The following is a 22811-nucleotide window of genomic DNA, read 5'->3' on the forward strand; positions in this document are numbered from 1 at the left end:
CCCTTCCTCGGTTCTCCCTTTCGGTCTCAACCTTAGTCGGTGACAAGGGTCGGTTCCCAAATATCCAACTAACAACCTAACCAACTCTCGTTGGTGGTCAAGGGTCAAGAGTCGACAATACCCAAGAACCAAACCTTAAACATGAAATTCCTCTAAACTACCCTCACCAATTTCCCCCATAAAATTAGCCCTTAATGATAATTAGTTAGTGAAATCACCCACATCGGGTCAAACCGAGTCCTAGAAGGAGACTACTCACTAATCATGTTCTTAATAGCAAGATAAACAACAAAGATGGAAACTTTGAACACAAACATGGGTGGAAGATGGATTTTACTACTAAACATGCAACAATCCAACAATAGTTGTAAAGAAAGAGGATTTAATCTTATAACAAGGTTGATTAAACTAAAAGACACAATCTTTAACCAAATCAACTCAAAGATTAAGTCTTTGAGGACAACTATCCAAGTATGAACAAATGAAAGAGAACCAAAGGAAAGATGAACAATGAAAAGAAGAACAAAGATGAAAATAACAACCACAAACAAACAACAACAACAATTTTAACATAAACAATCAAACAAACTTGAAGGAAGAACAAAATGTAAACAAATGAAAATAAGGAGAGAATTAATACCAACTCAATAGCAAAAGAGGAATTTGGATAGAAATAATAAAGAAGGAGAACCTTCAATCTTCTTACAAACCCAAATTCAATCACTATTTAATTGAAGAACTTCTCTAATTAAGGAAAGATTAACAAAGAGATTAACAAAATTTTAAACTTGAAAGGGGAAATATTCTGGATCTAGGGTTCTGTGTACAAAAGGGTTTTAAGAGGGAGTATTTATAGGCTTGTACAAGATTAGGAAGAAAAGAGGAAGAAAAGAGAGAAAAGCCCAAATCTCGGCTGCTTTGCGTTTTTAGGTGCACCATTCACCAGTGTCTCTACCGCAAAACCGCGCAAGGAATTAAAATATCGGCATTTGTGTTTTGCCGGTGGGGGGCCGCTGCCCTGCCGGCAAAACACCTTCTTCAGGACTTCTTCTTCTTCTTTTGGGTGCGTAATACCGGTTGACCGGCTGCCGGTGCTCCTACCGGCAGCGAGGTCAAGCTTGTTTTTCACCAAATTCTTCAATTAAATCCACTAGCTGTGTTCTACCGGTGGGCGGTTGTCGCCCGCTAAGCAAACACACGATCTTGACTTTTCTTCAACTTCTTAAGTAATTCTCTGGTGTGTGTTCTGCCGGTGGCTAGACCGGCTGCCGGTCTGTCGGCAAAACACACAGTTTACCATTTCTTCACCTCTTCTTCATGTAAAGGCAATGGGGTGCCTTTCTTGCCCCAATTTCTCTATACTTGGATCGTTTCCTACAAAAGGATACACAAGGTAACAAGTACGGGCATTAGGCACAAAATGCAAGGAAAAACACCTGAAACCGACTCGATACGAGTCGGTATGCATAAAAGAAAGAGGGAATTAGAAGTAAATTAATCGTATATCAAACCTCCCCACACTTAAACCTTACTCGTCCCCGAGTAAGTCCCAAAACCAAATGTACAAAGCATTATTATGATAGATATGGAGAGTGGATGCACAATATAAGCATCACTCAACTAAACTACTACTTAAGCCGATCGAGTATTAGCGCACTCAACGCCCCTTCAACTCGCAATTTGACACCCATGATGAGGGGAGAGTGCCCTATTGCAAGGCAAGTTGGGTCTTGCTACAAAACTTTCGACACATTCATCATGAAAGCACGTAATCAATAAATAGAATGCATCTAACAAAATGATCCACTTTCCTCATCTAAGTGGTCGAATTTTTTTTTCAAACAACAAAACACGGTCTTGGTCGGGAGTACCGTCTCAGAAGTGCCGATTGAGGTGCCAACCCCCTAAATGTGACAAAAGCAACCCTTGTATGACCAATGCTCAAGAAACAAATTCAAGAGCGGGGAAAGGGAAGAAAGGGCAAGTCCGCCGAGAATTACAAAACCGACACAAGATTCAACCGAAGGACCCATGACTAAGGGGACCAAGGCAACGACATCCTCACGGTTTTCACTCGTCACTCAATGAAAGAACAAGGTGATTTTTGTGACAAAAAGTAACCAAAATCACTCAACTAACTCAACTAGCGAAAACGTGCCCGCAATCTAATGTGTAAAACCGTCCTATGTCCAATGAAATGCAAACAATGGTAAAATGCACACAAATATGAAGCAAGGGTTACAACGGGGCTAAGGAGTAGGTCGAAACGGGATTGGTGCAAGCACCGTTTGGACATGTGGGGCTCAAATCAAGAATCGTCGACACATCACATCCCATCTCTTATTGCAACACATGAGACACGTCTATGCCCTAACATAGCATTGATGACAAAAACTATGCAAAAATTGCATAAACCCAACTCAAGTAGGAAAAATTTGATAAAACTCCTTTTATTTCAACAAATGGTAACGTCTACACCGTAACAACGACTTGGTTTCCCAATCCAAACGGTCTCCCAAGGAGACACCCAAGGCAACAAAATTCCCATTCTCCTTCAAAATATCCAAGATACCAAAAAGAAAGAATAGTAAAAGGAGTAAGAGATAAGAAGGATTATACCAAGCGTTCTTCTAGCTTCTTTTTGCCTCAAGTGGTCAATGCGCCAAGCCAAAGGTTAGACAAAACATATATATACAATGCAAATTTTTTTGAAATTTTCAGGAATTTTTCAATTTTTAGGCATTTTATCTAATTATAAGCATTTACAAATATAAACAAATATTCACAAGAGTGGATATTTCCCTCCCCACACTTGAGATGTACATTGTCCTCAATGGACAAAAGCATAGGGAGTGAATAAGAAAAAGAAAGGAACATATTTTTTTGATTTTTTTGATTTTTCAAAGGGAAAAAAAAACATATTTTTGTGATTTTTGATATAAGAACTCCCTCCCCACACTTATTTATTTACATTACTTCCAAATGGAAATAAATGTGTGGAGGGAATTCAAATTAAAAGACATGTTTTTTTTTAGGCCCTCCCCACACTTATTTATAGACATGGGAGGGCAATTTAGTGAAATAAAGTAACATGTTTTTAGTGGTTTTAATCATTTTTTCAATTTTTAGTTGTTTTTTTTTAATTTTGAAAATTCAATGCATGCTCTATTCTATATGCAAAATTTAAGTGACAATGCAAGTTATGCTAAGTGAATGCAATTACTAAATGTGACAATATATTACAAAATTGAAATCTAATGCAATCCTATATGATGCAACTAAATGAATTATCAACTAAATGCATGCGAAAAATTAAACGTGAAGGAGAGAATTTGGATAAAAGGGAGAGATCGTACTTGTCATTTGGATTGAATATGAGGAGCATACCAAAGGCTTTGGATTGAAAAGGGAGGATAATAAGCCATCAACTCGGGGACTAAGACCCCATCTCATCATCATAATCTTCATCATTGTTATCTCCGGTAGTAAAGTCGGAGCTTTGAATCAAATCCTCGGGGTTGAAGGTGAAATTGCCTCCACTACCGCCGACACCCGGGAAACCTCCCGTGAAATCCCCACTCATATTCATCACGCCGCTATCTCCTCCCGTGAAACCACCACCGGATCCCGACGCACCCGCATCACTAGCAAAATATGGCCGAACTGCCCCTAACCATTGGGCATCATGCCCCTCCGGGCGATGCTCGGGCCTAGGGGAAAAACAGGGGCCGCAAAGTAGTCCGGTTGGAGGTTAAAACCTCCGCGGACTATACTCCCATCCGCTCTCGGGTAGTTCCCATCGGGCCAAGTGAAGTAGGAGGGGTGAGGGTCCTCATAGCCCACGTAATCCCGCCGACAAAAATCATCATAGATGGGATAAGTACCGGTAGCTTGATCATAGTATATCCGGTCCAACTTTCTCCCCAAAATGTCCCTCTCACTAGCGGCTTTCGCCGTGGCAATGTCCATCCTCTCCATCCACTCGGTGAGAGATGGTGGTAAGGGAGGATAAGAAGGTTGGCCCGAGGAGGAGGACTCCCCTTGTTGAAATTGCCAAGGTGGTGGTTGGTGAGTTTGCGGCATTTGGTATTGAAGGGAGGATGGGGTGTTCACTCGACGGTCTCGTGAATAAACGCGAGTAGGATTAGGGGGAGGTTGGTCGGTGGGTGCCTCCGCTTGAATTGGGAGGAGGTAATCATCTTTATCTTGCTCAATCTTAACGGCGGTGACATTTGGAAGCCGGATGGAGTTCTTGTGATTGATTTGCCAATATTCAAGGCCGTCGTCGGGGTTCTCTTTGAGCCACTCAAGCTTTGTAGTCAAGTAGTGCTTTGACAAGTAAGTGTCCCCGGTTATCCAATTCATCGTAGAAAGGTCAACCGGATGGTCCATGTTACGGGCAATTCGGGTGATCATGCCACCCACATGTATCGGGACTTTGTGCCCCGGAGAACTTGCAATCTTGGATAGATTAAGGGCTAGGTAGTGAGCCACATTAATTCGGAAGGGGGTGGGTTTCGTGAACAAGTAGGACCCCAATATTTCAAGCTCGTGGGTCCTAAACACCCATGGCTCATCCACCGCAAGAACGGTGCACCCCATACATCTATGCCATACCCGAATGACGGGATTGTGTCAACTTATCGCGGGCCTTTTCACCCCAACTTGATCATCAAGGCCCGAAATCGCCTTCCATACACGGGAATAGTGAAAATCAGCGGGTGGGGTATGCGACGGCGCATTTTCCAGCCCAAAAATTTGAGCCAACCGACCCAAAGTGATGTTGTGTTCCCGGTTCATGAGTCTAAAGCTAAGGGTAGCCACCATGTTGGATTGCCGGTGTTTGGTAATCTTAAGACTACTCAAAAATTCCCAAGTAATGCGAGAGTAAGTATACTCATGCATTGTAAATATCCCCCTCATACCACACCCCGTAAATAAAGCTTCCGTCTCCCTAGCAATCCCAAGGGTAGACAAAGACGGATGATGAAGAAACTTAGTAGGGGTGAGGGGACGATTTTTGAAGAGAATAAACTTACCCTTCTGAGTTGGTGTGGCAAACTCGACTGTAGGAAAGTCCGGATCGGGGTATGTATCGGTTGCCGCTTGAGCAATCAATGCCGCTTGGTCCCTTGCTATATCTGCTCTTGTTCTTCCTCCGGCCATCTTGATGATTGGAGGAGATTGGTGAAGGTTGGAGGAAGTTTGGTTGAGTTTTGATGGAGTTAGGGTTAGAAAGGGGGAAAATAATGGATGAGTGAAGGAGGAAGAAAGAAGAAATGAAATGGGAAAAAGGGGGGTTTCTCGTGTTTAATTTGCGTCTGTTGATGTGTTTTGCCGGTTGGCGAACCGGCAGCCGGTCTGCCGGTAAAACGCACTTCCCAATTTTCTATTTTTCGAATTTCTCCTTCTCAGAATTTTGACCTCGCTGCCGGTGGACCAACCGGCTGCCGGTCCACCGGCAAATCACTCCTCTCAAATAATTTTCCCAAATACCAGGTGTGTTATACCGGTGAGCCGGCTGCCGGCCTACCGGCAAAACACACTCCTACTCAAATTTCAACTTCCCAGTTTCAAGGCATGAGTGTCTTGCCGGTGAGCCGGCTGCCGGCCTACCGGCAAAACACTCCTCTTCACCAACTTTCAAATATTTCTAAGTCATCAGGTGTGTCCTGCCGGTGGGCCGGCTGCCGGCCTGCCGGCAAAACACACTCCCAATCATCAATTCTTCATTTTTCATCTTGCCAGGTGTGTTATGCCGGTGAGCCGGCTGCCGGCCTACCGACAAAACACACCATTACTTCAATTTTCAACAATTTGGTTTGGCCTCGCTACCGGTGGACCACCCGGCTGCCGGTCCACCGGTAAAACACAACACTCAGCTATTTTTCGTTATGTTCTTCCAATTTGCTCAATTTTTCTTCAACTCGGGATTCGAGCTTTTTCATTGACCCCGGGATTCTTGTTTTCCACACTACTCCGACGCATGATGTCGGGATTTCGGGTCAACGAAAATAATGCTTGTGTTCTTCAAAAGTGACCTCCGTCACCAATCCAAATAGACAAAATACGACTCCAAATCTCTCACTACTAGTCTAGAATGCAAACTATATACAAAGATGCATGGGTTGCCTCCCATGAAGCGCCCTTGTTTTATGTCGTAGGCTCGACGGAGTTATGAATAACAATCAATAATTTGGAAGATAGGTGGCGATGGAGCTCACATTCTTGATTATAGGGGTTCCGGCAACATAGTGCTTGACCCTTTGCCCGTTCACCTTGAAGGATTGATCTCCATCGGATATTTCAATGGCGCCATGTGGAAAGACTCGGACCACGGTGAAGGGCCCCGACCACTTAGACTTGAGCTTCCCCGCAAACAACTTGAACCTTGAGTTAAAGAGGAGAACCAACTCTCCCTCCTTGAACTCTCTCCGAATGATGGCCTTGTCATGGAATCTTTTGGTCCTCTCCTTATACAATCTAGAGCTCTCATAAGCCTCTAACCTAAATTCTTCAAGCTCATTGATGTCAAGTAGTCGCTTCTCTCCGGCGCTCTTCAAGTCAAAGTTAAGGAGGCGGATGGCCCAATGCGCCTTGTGCTCCAACTCAACCGGCAAATGACAAGGCTTCCCGTACACCAACCGGAACGGTGAAGTTCCTATTAGTGTTTTGAAAGCGGTCCGGTAAGCCCACAATGCATCATTGAGCTTGGTTGACCAATCTTTCCTTGACCGGCTCACGGTCTTCTCAAGAATCATCTTGATCTCGCGGTTAGAGATCTCGGCTTGGCCGTTAGCTTGTGGGTGGTAGGCAAGACTCCGCCTATGTTGCACCCCATGTTTCTTAAGTAGAGCATCAAGAGTCCTTTCCCGAAAATGAGTTCCACGATCACTAATCACAATTCGTGGAACCCCAAACCTTGGGAATATGATCGTCTCCATTAGTTTGGTCACCGACTTTGCATCACAAGTTTTTGTCGGGATAGCTTCAACCCATTTACTCACATAATCCACCGCAACAAGTATGTATTCATATCCGTTGGATGATGGAAAAGGACCTTGATAGTCAATTCCCCATACATCAAACAACTCTACCTCTAGAATGTAGTTCATTGGCATCTCATGCCTCCTTGAAATATTGCCGCTTCGTTGACACTTATCACACCCCTTGACGTAGGTAGCCACATCATGGAATAGGGAAGGCCAATAGAAACCGCATTGGAGCACTCTTGCGGCGGTCTTTCTTGAACTACCATGCCCTCCACTTGGCATATCATGGCAATGTGAAATTATCGGCTTCACCTCTTCACTTGGAATACACCTCCGGATTACCCCATCCGCACAAGATTTGTATAAACAAGGCTCTTCCCAAAAATATTGCCTTAGATCATGGAAGAATTTCTTCTTCTTGTGTGAGTCATAATCACATGGGATTATCCCGGAGACCAAATAATTCACTATATCCGCATACCTGTAACGCCCCGGAAAGCAGACAGGCAGCTCAAAATAGCTCATTTTATTAACAACAGACAGCAGCGGAATTACAAGGGCGTCCCCGCCGTATCCCCCTTCGGAGAATACAAGGCTTTTTACAATAATAAAGATAAATACAAAGTTAAAGTTAAAAACTAATAACTCGATTACATATTAATCCTATTAGGTCATCTGAAAATCCTCACACTTGACCTCCCCCCTTACTTGTACCTGAAAAAGAATGAAAGTAACGGAATCAGCCAACCACAGGCTGAGTATGACTCCAGTTCCCTCCCCCGGCCTTATGTCATATCTTTTATTCAATAGGAAAACATCAACTTTATATTGCCCAAAACAAAGCTTACCAGAAAACAATATTATCTGTCAGGGACCAACCCGATATCCCAAAACATTATATGACTATCATACCAACGGATATATATATATATATGACACTATCGTCGGTATACCATTACTGAAGAGATATAGACATTACCTTTTTCTCATGGGCAACGCCCGGAGCTAATGCTCCCTTTTTACTATGGGCCAACGCCCGGAGCTAATGCTCCTTTTTACTATGGGCCAACGCCCCGGAGCCAACGTCTATCAACGTTGCTCCCTTGTATGGAGCCAACGCTCCTCGTGTACGATTTTTATTCCCTGTAATGTCATCTCAAACCAATAATCGTATCCCGAATGCAACAATTGGCCAATTATGCAATATGACAACAGTAACCTTATCACGGTAATATACTTATAAGACGATAACCTATATAACATGTGGGCAGTATAACAATCATAAGACGAAATTAACAATAACTAATATAACCGATTATTTCTAATCTCTTATTTCAAACGTAAACAATTACTTTTATCGATAAAGGGTTCCGAAATCATACCTTATTGTTATATATAGAGTAAAAGAGGTACTATGTATTATTGTATTAACTATGCGTCCTCTGCCTTGCTCTCATTCACGTTATACATTACTCATGCATGTGTGTTATCAAAATGAAGAAGGGTGGGTCTATTTATAGTAACATGCATGTCGGTGTAGGTAGGAGTTCAAATACACTTTTGCTTTTACTATCTTATCAACTAAGAAATGTTAAATATTAAAGCTTATCCTATTTACTAGGAGATAAACACATACGGAGTACATATATTCAAGCTTATCATATTACCAAACTTAATTACTAAGTAATGTTAATAATATATATCTAATATGGCAAAAAGTTCATCTATTAAAATATCTCACATAAGAGTAATGTATGATATGTCTTAAGCTACATGATACGTCCATGCATGTAACAAGTCTGTATGTACTATTCCCGCTATTTAAGTTTCGGGATATCACATTCTATTTAATAAATATTTTTTTTTCGGGATATTACATTCTACCCTCCTTAAAAGAAGTTTCGTCCCGAAACTTGAAAATAGAAAATGGAATCGTTAAAACCCCGATTTCTCAAAAATCAAGAAAGTTATAAGAATTAATTGAACAAAAATCTTTTAATAATCACATTTAGGAAATGAGTAAAAACGTAGGTCTTATATAATGGAAGGCACGAATTCCCGCCGCGAACAAGAATTCGAGTAATTCCAATTCAAAGACAAACTCAATTCATGCGTTAATTGGCGTTGAACCGGTTATTAGATGCCTCTAATAACAAGTCATAACATCACACCAACCGCAAAAACTCAAGAAAACAAAGTTTAAAAAGCTTATTTTTAAACTATTAGTAAAACTAATAATAGGTTTTTTTTTTTAAATTTTAAAATATATACATTAAAGACTATCTTGAATTAAATAGAAATTTTCTTAATATGTGAAACAATTTGCATATTAAAATTTCAAAATGTAAAAAAATAACACCGAGATGAATGAGTGGAAGGGTAAAATTAGAAATTTTAAAGATAAAATGTCCCAAAACTCTCGCCTATGCGATCTTACTTATATGAATTAGTCACTTCATACGTTTAGCACACATAACACACATAAAGAGAATAAATCACACACAATCAACACAAAGTCAAAGCAATGTCGTATTTGTAAACTTATAAATAAATCACTTAAACAGATAATCTTAACCATATTGTATCTAATGCTCTCTACTAGACCTATAATATCAACCCCACAATAATATCTACCCACTCTCATTATTTGTCAATTTCTATGTTAGTCTTTTTGTTTCGAGTTTTATACTAGCCCCAAGAATCTATTCCCCGCTAGACGTATGGCCGAAGGCTCAACACGCGGTCGCAGAGTTGCTCTGATACCATTTTGTAACGCCCCGGAAAGCAGACAGGCAGCTCAAAATAGCTCATTTTATTAACAACAGACAGCAGCGGAATTACAAGGGCGTCCCCGCCGTATCCCCCTTCGGAGAATACAAGGCTTTTTACAATAATAAAGATAAATACAAAGTTAAAGTTAAAAACTAATAACTCGATTACATATTAATCCTATTAGGTCATCTGAAAATCCTCACACTTGACCTCCCCCCTTACTTGTACCTGAAAAAGAATGAAAGTAACGGAATCAGCCAACCACAGGCTGAGTATGACTCCAGTTCCCTCCCCCGGCCTTATGTCATATCTTTTATTCAATAGGAAAACATCAACTTTATATTGCCCAAAACAAAGCTTACCAGAAAACAATATTATCTGTCAGGGACCAACCCGATATCCCAAAACATTATATGACTATCATACCAACGGATATATATATATATATGACACTATCGTCGGTATACCATTACTTAAGAGATATAGACATTACCTTTTTCTCATGGGCCAACGCCCTGGAGCTAATGCTCCCTTTTTACTATGGGCCAACGCCCTGGAGCTAATGCTCCCTTTTTACTATGGGCCAACGCCCTGGAGCCAACGTCTATCAACGTTGCTCCCTTGTATGGAGCCAACGCTCCTACTGTGTACACAGTTTTTATTCCCTGTAATGTCATCTCAAACCAATAATCGTATCCCGAATGCAACAATTGGCCAATTATGCAATATGACAACAGTAACCTTATCACGGTAATATACTTATAAGACGATAACCTATATAACATGTGGGCAGTATAACAATCATAAGACGAAATTAACAATAACTAATATAACCGATTATTTCTAATCTCTTATTTCAAACGTAAACAATTACTTTTATCGATAAAGGGTTCCGAAATCATACCTTATTGTTATATATAGAGTAAAAGAGGTACTATGTATTATTGTATTAACTATGCGTCCTCTGCCTTGCTCTCATTCACGTTATACATTACTCATGCATGTGTGTTATCAAAATGAAGAAGGGTGGGTCTATTTATAGTAACATGCATGTCGGTGTAGGTAGGAGTTCAAATACACTTTTGCTTTTACTATCTTATCAACTAAGAAATGTTAAATATTAAAGCTTATCCTATTTACTAGGAGATAAACACATACGGAGTACATATATTCAAGCTTATCATATTACCAAACTTAATTACTAAGTAATGTTAATAATATATATCTAATATGGCAAAAAGTTCATCTATTAAAATATCTCACATAAGAGTAATGTATGATATGTCTTAAGCTACATGATACGTCCATGCATGTAACAAGTCTGTATGTACTATTCCCGCTATTTAAGTTTCGGGATATCACATTCTATTTAATAAATATTTTTTTTTCGGGATATTACAATACCACGGTGCTTCACCCAAGCTTAGGGACAACAAGTGGTCATCGGGCAAGTAATCATTGATAGGAAGCCCATTGTCAACATTGAGGTTGATGAGCCGAGATAAATGATCGGCCACCACATTTTCAACTCCTTTCTTATCCCTAATTTCCATATCAAACTCTTGGAGAAGAAGTATCCACCTAATCAATCGAGGCTTGGACTCCTTCTTGATGAGCAAGTGTCTCAAAGCAACATGATCGGTGAACACTATAACCTTAGCTCCCACCAAATAGGTCCGGAACTTCTCCATTGCAAAGACCACGGCCAAGAGCTCCTTTTCCGTTGTTGAGTAATTTGTTTGAGCATCATCAAGAGTTTTGCTTGCATAATGAATTGCATGCACCTTTCCATCCTTCCTTTGGCCTAAAACCGCGCCCAAGGCATGATCGCTCGCATCACACATCAACTCAAACGGCAAGCTCCAATCCGGAGGTTGTATAATTGGAGCACTTGTCAAAGCTTCCTTCAACCTATTAAAAGCACCAAGACATCGGTTAGAGAACACGAAAGGAGTATCTTTGGCTAACAACTCTGTCAAAGGTCTCGCAATCTTAGAGAAGTCCTTGATGAAACGGCGGTAAAAGCCCGCATGTCCAAGGAAACTTCTCACCCCCTTAACATTGGTGGGAGGTGGGAGACTAGCAATGACCTCTATCTTAGCCTTATCAACTTCTATTCCACGGTTGGACACTATGTGTCCCAACACAACACCTTCTTGTACCATGAAATGACACTTCTCCCAATTAAGCACAAGGTTAGACTCTTGACACTTGCTCAAAACTTTCTCCAAATTCATTAAACAACTTTCAAAACTTTTCCCAACAACCGAGAAATCATCCATGAAAACTTCCATTTCTTGTTCAATGAAATCGGAGAAAATCGACATCATAGCTCTTTGAAAGGTAGAGGGAGCATTACATAGTCCAAATGGCATCCTCCTATATGCATAGGTGCCGAATGGGCAAGTAAAGGTGGTCTTTTCTTGGTCACTTGGATGGATAGGGATTTGGAAAAATCCCGAATAGCCATCCAAGAAGCAAAAATAGTTGTGTTGAGCTAATCTTTCTAGCATTTGATCCATGAACGGTAAGGGAAAGTGATCCTTCCGGGTGGATTTGTTCAACTTCCTATAGTCCACGCACATTCTCCACCCGGTTACCGTCCTTGTAGGAATCAATTCATTCTTGTCATTTCGCACTACCGTCATGCCTCCTTTTTTGGGAACTACATGAACTGGGCTTACCCACCTACTATCCAAAATAGGATAGATAATGCCCGCGTCAAGTAGCTTAAGGACTTCTTTCCTTACAACCTCTTTCATGATGGGGTTAAGCCTTCTTTGTGGCTCAATTGAGGACGCATCCTCATTTTCAAGAAGAATTTTATGAGTACACAAAGAGGGACTAATCCCCTTGAGGTCACCAATAGTGTACCCAAGGACACCCTTGAACCTCTTGAGCAAAGAAATGAGTTTTGAGGTTTGGGTGTCATCAAGTGCACTATTGATGATGACGGGAAAAGTGGAATTGTCACCTAGAAATTCATACTTCAAAGAAGAGGGAAGAGGTTTAAGTTCAACCGTAGGAGGAGGCGTGGAACTCTCCTCCTTCTTACCGACTTCCAACACTTCAAATTTGGGAGCTTGTTCATGAATAGGAGCCGAATCCAACATCCATACATATGCAAGAGTCTCTACATCTTTGTCATCGACCTCATACCCACTAACAAGACAAGTTTCCAAAGGATCCATAGAGGAAGCTTTTGGGTCATGCTCCTCCATGGGATTCTCAAGAATGTCTACAATGCAACAAGTGTCACCTAGAGATGGAGCTTCCATGGACTTGTGGAGTTCAAATTCCACTCTATCTTCACCCACTTGTAAAGACAACTTGCCACTCTTTACATCGATCATAACTCCACCGGTAGCAAGACAAGGTCGCCCCAAAATAATAGGCACATTGTAATCCTCGGGCATATCCATAACAAAGAAATCACAAGGTATGACAAGCTTCCCAACAACCAAGGGTACATCTTCAATCACACCAATGGGAAATTTGACCGACCGATCGGCAAGTTGAAGCGAAACTCTAGTTGGTTTCAAGTCTCCCAAATCAAGCCTCTTGAAGATTGAGAGTGGCATGAGGCTCACACTAGCCCCCAAATCACACAATGCTCTCTTAATAGCCACCCCTTGGATAGAACAAGGGATTGAGAAGCTACCCGGGTCTTCTAACTTGTTTGGAAGCTTGTTGGTGTGAGTAAGAATAGCACTACATTCCTTGGAGAGGTTGATGGTTTGCACCTCTCCATTCTTCTTCTTCAAGGTGACAAGTTCCTTAAGAAACTTGCCATAAGATGGAATTTCGGTAATCATATCAAGGAAAGGAATAGTGACATTCATTCCCTTCAAGATCTCAACAAACTTCTCATATTTCTTTTCAATTCTAGGCCTTGCAAGCCTTTGTGGAAAGGGCACCGGTGCTACATACTCCCTAGGTGGTGGAGTACATTCTTTGGCCTTAGTTGCAATAGGCTCATCTTGCTTTGGAGGGTCAACCATCTCCACCTCCTCAGACTTCTCCACCACAATCTCATCTTCTTTCACAACTTCAACCGGGTGCTCTTTCACAACTTCATTAGTCACCCTCTTTCTCTTCCACTTAGGAGATTTCTCAATCTCCTCCAATTGCTTCCCACTCCTCAAAAATACCGCATTCATCTCCTTTGGGTTAACCGTATTACCCGGAAACTTCCCCGGATTTTGAGCCAATTGACTCAATTGTTGAGAAATTTGGGCCACATGAGTTTCCGTAGCCTTTTGTGATGCCCGTATTTCATCATTCACCCGGTTTTGTGAGGCAATGTGGTTATCAAGCTTTGAGTCGGATTTTTGATTTGCAATAACCAATTGTTCAAAGGCTTGTTCCCAAGATGGTTTTTGAGGGGTTTGGAAGTTTTGGTTTTGTTGTTGATTGAAATTTTGTCCCTTGAAACCCCCAAAGGGTTGTTGTTGTGTGACAAATTGTTTCCCTTGGAAACCGGGTGGAATTTGACTTTGGAATTGAGAGTTTTGATTGAACCTTTGTTGTTGTTGAGGTTGGGAAGTGGTGGGATTTTGAATGTTTTGTGAAGCATAAGATAAGAAAGGGTGAGTTCTTTTTCCATTGACAAATTGGTTGTTGCTATTATTGTTGAACCCTTGCCTTGCACTAGTTGATTCCCAAACTCCATTTGCTTGCTCATAGCATTCCTCTTGGAGGGGTGCAATCAAGGGACACCCAATGGGAGTGTGCCCTTGTTCACCACACAACTCACAAGACAAGACTTGCCTCATATCGGAGCCTTTAGGTTTTGAATTTAGCAAAGCAACTTGTTGGGTGAGTTCATCTAGCATGCCCTTAACCTCCACATTCAAAACCGAATTAGAATCTTTGCTCTTGCCCTTCCTCATTTGCCTATCACTTCCCCATTCCATAGTTCTTGAGGCCATCTCCTCAATTAATTCCTTTGCCGCTTTATGCCCCAAAATGTCTAAGGCACCTTTTCCCGATCCCGCATCCAATGAAAGCCTAAGGTCTTGAGTCAACCCTTTGTAAAAATTGTTCACTAGCTCGGCCTCGGAGATGCCATGGTGAGGGCATAACCGTTGGAGCTTCTTATACCATTCCCATGCCTCATATAATGTCTCATCCTCTTCTTGAGTAAAGCTTTGTAGTTCACTCTTGACTTTGGCCGTTCTTGAGGGTGGGAAATACTTGTTCAAAAATGCCGAAGCCAACTCATCCCATGTCTTGAAGGAATCCGGGTCACAATTCTTCAACCAATCCTTGGCCGAACCCCTAAGAGAACGGGGGAACAACCTAAGGCGAACCGCGTCATCGGAAACCCCATTTGATTTGTACATATCACAATTTTCAAGGAAATCATTTAGATGATCATTTGGGTTCTCCAAGGGACCTCCTCCAAATTGGTTGTCTTGAACAAGGTTGAGCAAGGCATTTTTAATCTCAAAGTTATTAGCTTGAATTCGTGGCCTTTGGATGCTTGGATTGACTATGTGCTTAGGAGCCATAGTGTCTCTTATCGGAACCGGATCACCCATGGTGTTAGGTTCTTCTTCTAAAACCCCAAAAGGATTTTCAAACACTTCGGTAGCTTCTTGGTGATTAACTTCTTCAATAGGTGGAATATCAAGTAAACCGCTTCTTCTTAGAGAATTAAGTCTTCTTGCCGTGACTTCAATTTCGCGGTCAAGTTGATATATTGGTTGACCTCGTCTTCGCCGCCTACTCATGCAAAAGACCTAAGCACTTGAAAGAAAGGATTAGTAACAAAGGACTTAGTCTAAACTAGAACAAAAACGATTAATATCAAGCCGTACTCCCCGGCAACGGCGCCAAAAACTTGATGGTCTCAAGTTAAACCTCGCAAGTGCACGATTTTATCGTTGTACACTCTAGAGGGTCGATCCACAAGGAGTAGGGGTGAATACTAATTGTCTATATTCTTGACCTTAGCTAAGTCGATAGATAACAAAGGTGGGGGTAACAAACTAGCACTAAACTAACCAATTAAAAGACTATAAACTAGGCAAGACAAGAACAAACTAAAAGATAAGGGATAGATCAAATAAAGAGAAGGACTAGAACTCGGTCCGACCATGAACATGAGTAATTCCACATACTAATCGTCTAGGCTAATCAAAAGGGGTAAGTAGGTGAGGGGGAGATGGCTCTAATTCGCCTAAGACCTCCCTCTCGGGTTCGAAATAGGACACTAGCTACCCCGGCTAACCCCCCCTCTCGGGTTCGAAAGCCGGTATCCCCAACTCAAAACCCGACAACCCCAAGAACATGCATTTTCCCAAGGAGGTCAAGTAAATGGTCAAGGTCATTAAGCCCTCATCGTATTCCGGGTCATCCCACTCCCTCTCTCGAGGGTCGATTTCAAACACTAATCTAGAGGCACCCTCCCTCGGTTCTCCCTTTCGGTCTCAACCTTAGTCGGTGACAAGGGTCGGTTCCCAAATATCCAACAAACAACCTAACCAACTCTCGTTGGTGGTCAAGGGTCAAGAGTCGACAATACCCAAGAACCAAACCTTAAACATGAAATTCCTCTAAACTACCCTCACCAATTTCCCCCACAAAATTAGCCCTTAATGATAATTAGTTAGTGAAATCACCCACATCGGGTCAAACCGAGTCCTAGAAGGAGACTACTCACTAATCATGTTCTTAATAGCAAGATAAACAACAAAGATGGAAACTTTGAACACAAACATGGGTGGAAGATGGATTTTACTACTAAACATGCAACAATCCAACAATAGTTGTAAAGAAAGAGGATTTAATCTTATAACAAGGTTGATTAAACTAAAAGACACAATCTTTAACCAAATCAACTCAAAGATTAAGTCTTTGAGGACAACTATCCAAGTATGAACAAATGAAAGAGAACCAAAGGAAAGATGAACAATGAAAAGAAGAACAAAGATGAAAATAACAACCACAAACAAACAACAACAACAATTTTAACATAAACAATCAAACAAACTTGAAGGAAGAACAAAATGTAAACAAATGAAAATAAGGAGAGAATTAATACCAACTCAATAGCAAAAGAGGAATTTGGATAGAAATAATAAAGAAGGAGAACCTTCAATCTTCTTACAAACCCAAATTCAATCACTATTTAATTGAAGAACTTCTCTAATTAAGGAAAGATTAACAAAGAGATTAACAAAGTTTTAAACTTGAAAGGGGAAATATTCTGGATCTAGGGTTCTGTGTACAAAAGGGTTTTAAGAGGGAGTATTTATAGGCTTGTACAAGATTAGGAAGAAAAGAGGAAGAAAAGAGAGAAAAGCCCAAATCTCGCTGCTGCTGCGTTTTGCCGGTGCACCGGCTGCCGGTGCTCCTACCGGCAAAACCGCGCAAGGAATTAAAATATCTGGCATTTGTGTTTTGCCGGTGGGCCGGCTGCCGGTGGGCCGGCTGCCGGCCTGCCGGCAAAACACCTTCTTCAGGACTTCTTCTTCTTCTTTGGGGTGCGTAATACCGGTTGACCGGCTGCCGGTGCTCCTACCGGCAGCGAGGTCAAGCTTGTTTTTCACCAAATTCTTCAATTAAATCCACTAATTTGTGTTCTACCGGTGGGCGGTTCGGCTTCGCCTTTAAGCAAAACACGATCTTGACTTTTCTTCAACTTCTTAAGTAATTCTCTGTGTGTGTGTTACGCGGTGGCTAGACCGGGCTTCACGTGCCAAGCAAAACACACAGTTTACCATTTCTTCACCTCTTCTTCATGTAAAGGCAATGGGGTGCCTTTCTTGCCCCAATTTCTCTATACTTGGATCGTTTCCTACAAAAGGATACACAAGGTAACAAGTACGGGCATTGGGCACAAAATGCAAGGAAACGATACGAGTCGGTATGCATAAAAGAAAGAGGGAATTAGAAGTAAATTAATCGTATATCAATTTTGCTACACCAAAGAAATTTTCCTCGGTCCGCCCCTGTTTAGCTCATTGTATTCCTCGCGTTTCGGGTAGAGTTGTATGGGATGATGGTTTACCATTGTCCGCAAACACTGCTGTACGTTTTGATCAGTTATTAATTGAGTAAGGCCTTCGGGCAGTCGCTTTCAAAAAAAAAAAAACAAAGGAATATTTTTTACGTGTAGTTTTTCCACTATTAAAGGCAGAAGACAAAACGTAAGTAATTTGTTATTGGGTCGTACTTTTTCACATACGAATTTTACTCTTTCACATACGACTTTTACAACTTTACCCCTATCATCTTTTTTTCTCCCTCAATTGATTTTTTCTTACATCTCCTCCCCTTCACCTCCCTTTCACCTCCGACAACCCAATTTTTCTCTAGAACTGAGATGATGACCGTTGGTTTTCATAGCCATTAGAAAACTGATTAGCAATCTTTTCATGAGAAGTGAACAGACCAAACTGAACAGCTATTCCAATCAGGAGACACGATTAATGAACAAAACAATTACATTCTCTGTTAAGCAAACATAACATAAAATTTCACGTTTAAAAGCGGAAGAATCCAAGCAGCGGCTCTGAATGCCACTTAGTAAGCAGTATGCAATGTCATAATTCATGCTAATCTAAGCAGTTAGAAAATTGATCGGCGTTAATTCATGCTTATCTTATGCCTATGATTTAATTACTAACAACCAGGCCTTCCAAGTTCCACCAACAATAAACCCTAAATTTTATAATAATTGATAAATAAGTGACCATATTAATTAATTTCACTAATGGTTAAACCCTAATAATTTCAACAAAACATATTTTTTTTTTTGGTGTTGACCAGGAGTATCCCCTACCGACAGCTGGGGCAATCTCCTTCGGGGTACTGAAGGCAATTTAATGGGTTGACCCCTCCCAAGTTTGGCTTTTTCATTCGCAAGAGTCAGGAATCGAACCCCTGACCACTTGTTTAAGAGATGAGAGCCCTTACCACTCACACCAGCCAACTTTGGTTCAAACATATTAATAATTGCTAAACAACAAAATTACTTTGCTAATTCGAGAAGTATAATCGATTGTCCAAGTACTGAGATTCAATTTTAGGAGAAAAGGACTTAATTCGTCTTTGTTTAGGAAAGGGTATGATATGGAAAGTTAATGAAAAAATGTATGTGTGAGTAAAGTTCGTATGTGAAAAACTAATTCCGTTGTTATTAAGTGAAGACGTGAAGTAGTGAACTTCAAGATGTAACCTACTTTAAAAAGTGTATGATATTTTGTATTGAGAAGAAAAAAAATACTCTTTTAACTTACCATTTTTTGAATTTCCACAAGGCCCCTGAAATTACAAGGATGACCTGAGTGTCATGTGTTAAGATTTTAAGGTGATGTGATATAAGATGAGACATAAAAGTGAGACATGTGATTTTAGCTCTTTATGTGAACCAAACGCCTCAGTATGATATTAGGAAAGTTGATAAGATTACAGGGTGGAGAATAGTATAAGAGAATTGTATTGATAATAGTTGTTGTGTTATATCGATATGGTGAGTATTTATAATACCTCCCAACTTAATGAAACCCTAACCCTATTATGCTAAACCCTAGACAATAGCCTAATATCCTAATACGAACTTTACGATTGGAGAAATACAAAGAAAAGAAAAATATAAAAAGAAATCGTCATCTATTCTTCATCTTCATTAAAGATCTCCATCTCTGCAAGGTTGGAAGGTTGGTAAATGAGTATAAAACTCGCTAGAAAATTTTCGAACAAGAACGTTAATTTTTTTCGGACTTGTCGAAGTATGAGTTAATTTGCAGGAACCCTAATCGAATATGACAAATATCAATAAAACGGAAAATTATCCGTTAATTTCAAGATTTGGAGAACATTAAGCTTTTCGAACTCCAAATAAATCAATTTAGGTACCACCTTGAACAACGATGAAACATTAAATCGGATTTCAAAGAGAATGTGATTTTCTGTTTTCAACAACTTGAAGAATATGACAAAGCACCATATGACATAAGAGCTAGGATATCACGTATACCAATGTCTCTTAAATCCTAATCAAAGACTCTCATGATTTGAGGCGTTTATTTTATTTTGTTAAAACTAAATAAAAAGAAATTTGGATAAAAACGATTTCAGTATTTTATTTAAAAGAAATCCCGCCGGTGAGCGTTATAAATTTTCGCCCATCGGCGGAAACAATTTTAGAGTCATCAAGGAAGAGGCTCTGATATCATGATAAGATTATAGGGTGGAGAATAGTACAAGAGAATTGTATTGATAATAGTGAGGTATTTATAATACCTCCCAACTTAATGAAACCCTAACCCTATTATGCTAAACCCTAAACGATAGCCGGCGGCTCTAATGGGCCTAATATCCTAATAAAAGTAGTATTAGAAATTAGATATTTAGTAATATTATATCACCTCAATTAGGTAAGGTTATTAGGAATTTACCTTGCACAATACTATAGATACGAGTGTCATCTATTCTTATTCTTAGTATTCATCTAAACGTACAATTCAATATACTCCAACCCAACTAATCTAGCAAGATGGAAGGAGGAGAAGCAAAAAGAGACAGAATATCAGAGATGCCTCAAGAAATAAAGGAACAAATAGTATCATCCCTTTGTATGAAAGACGCAATTTGTACTAGCACATTGTCTTCTGCTTGGAGGTACTCTTGGGTCTCCCTTCCTTTTCTTGATTTTGGGTATGACTTTTATAAGCAATTTACCTCTTATTTTAAGACTCTTCCTATTAGTCATCCCAAAAAGTATCCTGATTCGTATGCTTGGAATATTGCACGTCAAGAAGTTGGATATTTGCAAATGCTAGATGAATTTTGGCAAGTATACATAAAAAAGAATCCATCTTTTCGGGGTTTGAAAAAGATATCCCTTTATGTACCTATGATTTACGACTCTAAGATGCGTGATTATGCTGCTCTTGTTGTATCACGATGTCTTTCGCTTGCCAAAAACAATGTTACCGAGCTTGATTATTGGATCTACAACTATGGCCGGTGGCCTTATGCTATGCAAAATTGTCTTCCTATCTTAGAATCGAAAACTTTAACCAAGCTGAAGTTAAATGGATGTTACTTGGCTATGGAAAAAAAAGTCGACATACCAATTGATCTTCCCAATTTGAAACACTTACGTCTAATAGAGTTCAACGTAGGCGAGAATATGCTGGAGACCTTGCTTGCTAAATGTCCAGCTTTGGAAAAGCTCAAATTTTTATTATGCGAGGGGTTTAATGTGCTCCGAATTCCAAGGGTTTCGAAATTAAAAGAGCTCAAAGTTATGGAGATATATGACCTTCATCTAGTAGAGATTAATGCAATGTCTCTTCAATGGTTGACTCTTGCTAACCTTAATAAGTGCAAAGTTAAGACGGCTTCTAATTCTTGTAACAAATTGGTTAAATTATTTGTCGATGGTTGTGGCATAACTGATGACTTCTTTAATAATGTTGCGGAATTTCCACACTTGGAAACCGTATCCCTTACACATTGTCCCGAATTGAAGCATATTAAGATCACCGGCAACTCTCTTACAAGTTTTGAAATTGTGGAGTGCCCAAATTTGAGTCAAGCTGAGGTCGACACTCCAAAGCCATCCTTCACCGGATATTCTAGTAGCAGTACGAATATCATCAAGCGGCTTTTTCCAAAAAGTTGAATACCTCGTGCCTCTTCTTTTTAAATGTCCTCGTGATGCGACCTTTGAGAAAGTTTTATCGGTTTCAGCCAATCAAACTGTGTGCATTTGACTATCAAATCCTGTTAACTTTTTTTTTGGCAAAATGTTATGAAGACCATAATAAGTTTTATGTCTTATCTCTTTTGTTAATTGTTTATATATGCCTTATTGTTTTACTTGTGTAATTATATATTGGTCAACCGGGTGCATTTGTAAGCTTCACAAATGTTTGTTGGCCTTGGTAACCTTGAATTTGGTTCCACCTATAAGGACTAGAACAGCTTATCAGAAACTCGACAGTCGCTTCTAGAACAGCTTCCAAGCCTAACTGATATGAATATGTCTGATTATTCTGCCAAATTGTTGCAAAAGTTTCCGTCAATGGATGAAGGTTTACATACATACATATTCACACGACATTACATAAACTTTCGCGAAAGGATGTTACTCAGACTTGGTTATAAGTATGAAGTATCCGATTTTGAAGTTTCTTAGTTCACAGACTTTGTCTGCATCTTATCATCAAAGAAGGCTTACTCTTTTCTATTGTTGAACTGTTCATTTTTCTTTCTAGTCTCATTAAAAAAGGTGGCAGTCAATTACAGAGTACTTTTCAGAATTTTTTGGTTAATTAGCGTTATTAAGCAAATTAATTAGGTAATTAGTGTTGAGTTGAAACTATTTACGTTTATGGTGTCCACGTCATCACTATTTTTTTTTTTCGCAGATTTTCAACAAAGCCGCTAATCTTCTTAGCGGCTTTCCTTCTTTTTTTACTACGCATCCATTTTCCACAATCGAGTGTACTGGACTCAAAAATTGCAAAAATAACAGGTAAAGCAGCTAAGGTTTATAGCGGCTTTGTCAACTTTAAAAAAAAAAAAACGGAACACCAGAAACCGCTAAGAAGCATAGCGGCTTTGTTGGTTATATATATAAAAAAACACGGGAATCTTCATTCATCCTATTGAACAAAAAAATCCCCAATTGCTCTCTTCAAACCCGGAACCCTAGTTGTGCGAAAAACCCAATTTCTCACCCAAAATCCACCAAATTTCTTTCAATTAATTCATCTCCATCAACCTAATTCATCCTATATTCATCTAAAGGTAATAATTCAACCCTAATTTACTAATTTCGTGCATACTTAAGTAATTCTTCCCCCAATTTAGTAATTATTTTGTGATTAGTTTTGTAATTGTTTTTAGCTTAGTTTGTTACTTTGATAGTTCAAATTAGTAGCTTGGTTGATATAGTTTGTATTTAGTTTGATTATTTACAATGGAGATAAATAATTATCCATTGACTTGTTGGTGGAATGGTGAAGTAGAGGTAAATGGTGAAGATATTAGTTATAAGGGTGCTTGTGAAAGCTTTGTTATTGT

At 39.9% G+C, this 22811-nt stretch overlaps 1 protein-coding gene and 1 non-coding gene across 2 annotated transcripts; both read left to right on the forward strand.

The window, feature by feature from the left end:
• The first annotated feature begins 14828 nt into the window (after positions 1-14828).
• LOC141597893 (small nucleolar RNA R71) lies at positions 14829-14935 on the forward strand. Its single transcript, XR_012523104.1, has one exon. It is a non-coding gene; the product is annotated as a small nucleolar RNA R71 (small nucleolar RNA).
• A 5336-nt stretch (positions 14936-20271) lies between these two features.
• LOC141594482 (F-box/FBD/LRR-repeat protein At5g44980-like) lies at positions 20272-21405 on the forward strand. Its single transcript, XM_074414499.1, has one exon. It carries the CDS (start codon positions 20272-20274, stop codon positions 21403-21405), a length of 1134 nt encoding a protein of 377 aa, XP_074270600.1.
• The last annotated feature ends 1406 nt before the right edge of the window (positions 21406-22811 follow it).

This window comes from Silene latifolia, chromosome 8 (genome assembly GCF_048544455.1).
Source record: "Silene latifolia isolate original U9 population chromosome 8, ASM4854445v1, whole genome shotgun sequence".
In the NCBI taxonomy this organism is placed as follows: domain Eukaryota; kingdom Viridiplantae; phylum Streptophyta; class Magnoliopsida; order Caryophyllales; family Caryophyllaceae; genus Silene; species Silene latifolia.